At 33.7% G+C, this 6873-nt stretch overlaps 2 protein-coding genes across 2 annotated transcripts; both read right to left on the reverse strand.

The window, feature by feature from the left end:
* Positions 1 to 882, reverse strand: LOC107496744 (uncharacterized). Its single transcript, XM_016118077.1, has one exon. It carries the CDS (start codon positions 880 to 882, stop codon positions 1 to 3), a length of 882 nt encoding a protein of 293 aa, XP_015973563.1.
* A 171-nt stretch (positions 883 to 1053) lies between these two features.
* On the reverse strand, positions 1054 to 6219 carry LOC107496743 (uncharacterized). The gene is made up of 11 exons (XM_016118076.1): positions 6102 to 6219; positions 5898 to 6035; positions 5531 to 5737; positions 5242 to 5404; positions 4944 to 5119; positions 4689 to 4739; positions 4141 to 4579; positions 3273 to 4015; positions 3086 to 3187; positions 1768 to 2985; positions 1054 to 1661 (listed from the first exon to the last, which is right to left on the reverse strand). Exons 1-11 carry the CDS (start codon positions 6217 to 6219, stop codon positions 1054 to 1056), a joined length of 3963 nt encoding a protein of 1320 aa, XP_015973562.1.
* Between the last annotated feature and the right edge of the window lie 654 nt (positions 6220 to 6873).

A 6873-nucleotide genomic window follows, 5' to 3' on the forward strand; every position in this document is an offset into this window, starting at 1 on the left:
TTAGAGATTCTGAAAAACTTCCCTATACACAACATTTAAGGTAGAATCATCACTTAGTGATCCATTATTCTTTATCAAAACTCTCAAACCCTCTCTAGACTTCACCCTAGACAACGCAACATATAATTGTCCGTGTGTAAAAACAGGTCTAGGTAAGTATAAACCAACTTTACTCAAAGTTTGACCTTGAGATTTATTTATGGTCATTGCAAAAGAGACTACCAAAGGAAATTGTCTACGTTGAAACCTGAAAGGTAGAGTTTCATTATTCGGAGCCATATTCATGCGTGGAATGAGAACTACTTCACCACACTTGTCTCCCGTCAAGATGTTGCATTCAATTACATGATTTCCAAGTCTACGAACCTGTAATCGAGTACCATTGCAAAGTCCATTGCTTTGGTCTATATTCCTTAGAAGCATCACAGGTACACCAATTTTGAGTTTCAACTGATGGTTGGGCAAACCTGAGCAATTTATCGAATTTAGAACATCAGTTGTAATAGCATCCAACTCGTATTCCATGTTGCCCTCTTCAGCACATAATGAGTCTGAACTAAGATAAACTTTTTCATCACTATTAATAAATTCCATAATTGTGTTATTGACCTCATGGACAACTTCAAGAGTGGGTGCCAGAATCGTGCGCTCCTTGAAATAATTAATGTTATCCAAGTTCATCAATAACCCTGTGTAGACAAATGTAACCAAATTCTGAAACCCATCATCAGTATCATCAATAAGTATGTCTTTAGGGATGACTACTTCTGACTCACCATCTGTTGAATCACCTGTCAATCCATTCCCAATTTGAATTAACCAATCTGCAAAAGCTTTGATATCATCATCAACTTCAACCATACCACCAACAGTAAGCCTCATATTCTTTGAAAGCTTTAAGACTGTGCAAAAATCTCATAGATAAGATGAACTAATGCATGCTTGCACAATATCTTGCTGTGAACCCATAGGTATTACTGGAAGAATCTGCCTGAAGTCTCCGCCAAGTACAACAACTTTGCCACCAAATGGAAGGTTTGGATTAAACGATGGCTAAAAGCGAAGAATGTCTTTTAGAGACTTGTCAAGAGCTTCGTAACAATACTTACTTAACATTGGTGCCTCATCCCATATAATAAGCTTTGCTTTACAAATAAGTTTACAAAGAGGTGTTCCCGGCTTTATGTTGCATATAGAGTCCTCATTGATGCTTAACGGTATTTTAAATCTTGAGTGAGCAGTACGACCATTAGGAAGTAGTAAAGAAGCAATGCCACTTGAAGCAACATTAAGAACAATGTTCCCACCACATCTAAGATAAGCAGAAAGAGTATTCCAGATGAACGTCTTGCCAGTACCACCATAACCATATAGAAAGAAAAATCCGCCGCGATCATTGTTTACGGAATCAACAATGGTGTCAAATGCAGATCGTTGCTCATCTGTCATGGTCTTTAGAGATTGCATATATTGCTGCTTAAGCAAAGAACGATCAAAATTAACCTCGTCCAACAATAAGCGATCTTCTAAACCATGAAAAAGATCTAATGATGGGTAGGGCATCGCTGGAAACTCTTTAAGAGACCTTCCATTAGCTTGCATCTTGTCTTCAATTTTTGCAAGGGTCAAGTTCATGATATGCTCGTCAGACAAATGAAGATCTATACAAAAATATAATTTTTATATTAATACATGTAGCAACTTCAAGATAATAACATATCAATAAATAAATTAAAACCATAAATTGTACAATTTTTAACTAAATACCTTGAACATGATGAATTCTTCTTTGCTCAAATAAAATATCCTCAGATAATTCTTTATAGCATCTTTCTAAAACAAAATCTGGACATGCTATGTTGTTTGATATCAGAAGCATGACAAAAAGGTCACGAACATAGTTGGCTGAAGCCCAAGTACTTGCTTCAAGAATAGCATCAATAAATTCTTTGTCGTCTTGCAAGAGACCTAGTGCATAGCATGCTTCTTTGAAAGTGTTGTGTGTAACACCATCAACAGTGCGTATTTCCTCAAAACTGGTGCAACCTTTCTGAATGTTGAGAAGAAGTCTAAGATAATAATCCTCGCCATTACCTCTAGGAACATGTGTCAACCTACCAATAGAATAACCTTGTTTCCTTGGAATCCACATTGAAATATCGTCCTTCCATACAAATTTCTGTGGAAACTCACAATAGGTCAATGACCTAGCCAATGGAAAATATTTATTCACAACAAACCATGCTTGTAATTTAGTGAACTTCGCATCAACACGACTAAGGACATCCTGAATACCCTCGTATTCCTTGAAAATAACAGGATTCTCATCTGGTAGGTGAAATGGAAGTCTGATAACAGCAGGCTCCTTAACTTGAATATCATAACCATATAATCTCCAAGCAGCTTCACATGCAGAAATGTATCTACAATCATAATAGTTGTTAATCTCATCCACAATAGGAGGAGCATTACCATTAACTGATGTCTGGTAGAATGAAGCAGTAACACGATCATTTCCTTTGTGAACATACTTGAATAAATATTTGATGGCAGAAGTTTGGCAAGTATGCTCAACATTAATGTGACAACCATACCTTAATAACAAAGTTGGGTTGTACGGGATAATAAAAGAGTTATCAAGAGTTGCACCCTTTTTTATTATGGTGCGACCATCTTTTGGCCTACAATACTTTGGGAACCCAGCTTCATCAACAACAGTACGTTGTCTAAATTGTTTGGGAAAATATTTGGAGCACAAACCATTTACCATGCAAGGACTATTCTTGTTATACTTGCCACATGGACCATGAACCATGAATTTCTCAACAGCAGCATATAACTTAGGCCTTCGACGTTTATCGGGTATTTGTGCCGATATTAACTTATCTATATCATCAGGAGACCTAGGTTTTGAAAGAGGATGCATGAACAACAAAATATGAGCATGAGGAAGACCCCTCTTCTGAAATTCAATAGTGCATACATCTGAAAATAAAACCAAAACAGCAAAAGTTACTATAATGAAATGTAAATTAAAAAATTTGCAGTAAAACTTCACATTTTTTTTTTAAAAAAGAAGACTTACATCCAGAAATCTTTCCAAAAATATCACCATACTTAAAATCTCTGATTAAGTTGTTTAGCTTAATCTTAAAGACTCTTGATGTAATATCAGGACGATCTTTTGCTTTAAGGCCAGTACCAATTAATAAGCGCTTTATCTCATCCCATTCAGGATTGCATGTGATGGTGACAAAAAAAACTTGGATAACCAAAATGCTTGCAAAGAGCAAATGCATCCTTGCAATTATTAAACATGTATCTAGGTCCACCCGTAAAAGTGCTTGGGAGAATTATTCTTTGACCACTTGAAACAGCATCTGCTTCACCTCTAACTAAAGACTCATGCAATAACTTGTACTTTTCAACCCTCAACTTTGGTTGGTTGAAACGAAGAAAACTAAGACGCTCAGACTCTACCATAGTATATGCATCAACCAAGAACTGTTGGAACAACCTACGGGAGTTAAGCAGAATTGGTGACTCAGATGACCTCATTTGCAGTCGAAATGCAAAGAATTCCCTCATGCTTATTGTATTCCTCTTCTTTGAACCGTCAACATTGTATCGAGAAGCTGCTAAGATGCCTGTTCTATATCCATCCTCACCATATGGAAAAATAAGAGGATACTGCAAAGCCAAATACAATGGATGGATAACATCAATCTTCTTTAGTTGTTTTGATTTGGTTTCCAATATGATATCTCTGTCCAATAAAGAATCATCAATGTCACCAACTACCAATGCTGCAACTTCTGATGCAGTAGGCAAGTTGTATCGCCGACCATCTTTTTCCCTACGCCTAATCAGTTTTAACTTCATATCAAGAGAATGTGACTCGGTGAATCTATCCCGAGCATAACGGAACGACTGTGCCAAAGGATTATGCTCATCTAGCATATTTTTCAGCATACAAACTATATCATGTTCAAGATTACCCACCAAACTTACTGGGCTGAAAAAAAAAAAGAGAAAAGAAAATATGACAAACACAACATATTGATGGACCTTAAATGAGTAAGTGAATAAAGTTGATACTATAAAGAGTATGCTTTGTGTATACAAAAAAAAAAAACTTACAGAACAGCACTAATTCTGTTATGAATCTCGTTGTCCGTATCATAAATGTAGAGCTGTGCAAATCTTGGTTTTTCATTTGCTTGTGGAATAAGACTTCCGATTGAGTGATAGTTCTGGCCACTCAAAATAAATGACGGCGGACCGGAACCATTGTTAATTTTATGGTTAATCTTGCCAGCCATTGATGTGAATGAAAACATTGCATTAAATGCCCTTATGTTTTTTCGAAAGTATCGGCCCATTTCATCGTCCAAAAAATACAATGCTTTTAGATTATCTGGGGCCTGTTTCATTAGGGGCAACTCAACTTTGCCATCCATACAGCACAAACCAAAATGAGGAGTGACACTATTGATACTCTTTGAAAGTCTCTCATGATCCCACATCAAAGCTTTGCAATATATACATGTATGAGAAGGATCACCCGCATCCCAAAAAGCTTTAAAATAAAATTTTAATTTCATTAGCTAATATAATGTAAATTATATTTTGAATCATTTAATATATCTATATTTGTGTAACGAATTTTCAATCTAATGAAAACATACCTTCTTCATCAATAACTAAGCTGTCAATCTCGTATGCAGTCGCACTTTCATCTAAATAAAAAAAAAATTAAGCAAAAGACATTTCTAATACTTATAATTCTTTTTAAAAATTATTCAAATGTGCAATAACTTCTATCTATTTAACAATTTTTTTTAAAAAGGTAAAAAAAAAGTACTTTTTTCAAAAATCAATCCAAACCTTCCTAAAGTGAAATTTGAACAATTACTAAATTAGTCAAGTAAAAGTTGGAATACCTTCATGATGATATAAATCTGATACATTGGAATCATGAATTACATTATTTGCATTTTTAGAAGACTGTCCAAGGTCATGAACAGAAGATGTAAATAGCTCGTTGTTACTTCTGCATACTTCTCTGATAATTGTATCTGTTTGCTTGGTGAATCTCTTGTGATTATGTATAATACAACTGAAAAAAGACATAAAAAAACTCAAACAAATAACTACAATGAATTTTCATTAAGCTAATTATTGGTTAGAGTGATAACAACATAAAAAAAATTAACATATAAAAAAATTATAAATTCACACCTCTCCAAATTATTATTCATGGTTGAAGAGGTTATTATTTTATTGTTGCAAAACAGATAATCAGCACCATCAACGTAGGTAGGTTTATGACTTTTATCCTTTTGTAAATTTGCATTAGTGTTACTAAGGATACATGATTTATATCTGCTGCTATTATTCCAACCTACTGTAACAAAATTAAACAAAATCCTTATTAACCAAAAGAATGATAAAAAAAAACCTCAAAGAGAAACAGAATGGTTAATCAAAAAATTATTAATTACACTTTTATATTATGAGAAGTACAAACCATTTGTAACATCTAACAAAGGAGTTCTGATGCTGGTAGGATCAACGAATGTTGCTTTAGCAGACAGCATATTATCAGAGGGATTAACGATAGCTTTTGTTGAGGAACATGTTCCCTTTAATGTAACTTTTTTCTTATCTCGGCTGCTGGAGATATTAGAACTCAAATTCACAGGATCATGAAAATTCACTTTAAACATTTGGTGACCTATATACACATAGTAAAAGGAATTAACAATACATTTGTAAAAGTAAATTAATATAATTAAAAGATATTTTACAATTGATTAACATGATCATTTTAAGCAACATGCTTTTCTTCTAAAGAGACACATGTATTATAAAATGTAACCAAATTTTATTATTACCTGTACAACTTGAATGACCTTTCTCAGTTGATATGAAGCGACTAATACTGTCATTTGAAACAGCTGAAGAAGTTCTCTTGAGAGGAAGCACGACTTGAGGTGAATGATCTTTTGGAGATGTATCAAGAAAATCAGAAACTACTTAAATAATGTGAATATGGGCATGAACATGTATAGTTGATGAAAAAATAACTTCAAACTTACAACTATATCTAAGAACATCATTGACATTCAAAGTATGGTTCAACCTCTTGCTTCTTAAAATGCTCATTCGCCTGGCTCTTGCAAGCTTGGGAGTCAATCGATAGTCTTCTAGTACCATGACTAATGAAACTAATGATAACAAATAAAATATGCAGATTATGATGATATTTTTCCAAGCAGTGCATAATACAATATACTAAGTAACTCTACAGGGGATGACTGTTTATAATAATGTGAAAGAAAACATGGAAGATAAATTCACAGAAAGAAACTGAGGAAGAAATTTGCAGCTTTTACAAAAAAATGTGTATCAATTGGTTGTAGTTGGAAATGAACTCAAATAAAAGAAACATGAAGGCATGGTATAGTCTTTCCAAACCAAAACATTAAATGATTTAGAGTAAATAAGTATTATTGCCTGAATGTAATAAATGTAATTGATTCACATCTGACAATAATTAATACAGAATATAATACAACAATTTATATAACATGTGATCTGATGATATATATGTGTAAATTACCAGTGAGTATGCCAAAGAGAGTTGATGGTACTCTCAGCAGTCTTTGTAGACTATAGAGATATCTCTTCATCCTTTTCGTTAAAAGGGTCTTGGATAAAGGGAACCTTAGAGAAAACCTGCATCATAATGACAGTGGCTATAGTATGTGTGTATATGAATTAGAATAAAGCTGTGACAAATTAAAATAAATTGAGCTAAAAAAAATCATTATTCTTATATATGTGTGTGTGTGTGTATATGTGTGTGTG

Source organism: Arachis duranensis, chromosome 7, assembly GCF_000817695.3.
Source record: "Arachis duranensis cultivar V14167 chromosome 7, aradu.V14167.gnm2.J7QH, whole genome shotgun sequence".
Taxonomy (NCBI): Eukaryota; Viridiplantae; Streptophyta; class Magnoliopsida; order Fabales; family Fabaceae; genus Arachis; species Arachis duranensis.

Bases quoted from the DNA above. Each gene is read 5' to 3' on its own strand.
- LOC107496743 (XM_016118076.1), bottom strand. From the start codon at position 6,219: ATGGTACTAGAAGACTATCGATTGACTCCCAAGCTTGCAAGAGCCAGG. The intron at 6,036-6,101 runs GTAAGTTTGAAG...TTATTTAAGTAG, and splicing joins TGATGTTCTTAGATATAGTT to TTTCTGATTTTCTTGATACA. The intron at 4,580-4,688 runs GTATGTTTTCAT...TTTATTTTAAAG, and splicing joins CTTAGTTATTGATGAAGAAG to CTTTTTGGGATGCGGGTGAT.
- LOC107496744 (XM_016118077.1), bottom strand. From the start codon at position 882: ATGAGGCTTACTGTTGGTGGTATGGTTGAAGTTGATGATGATATCAAA.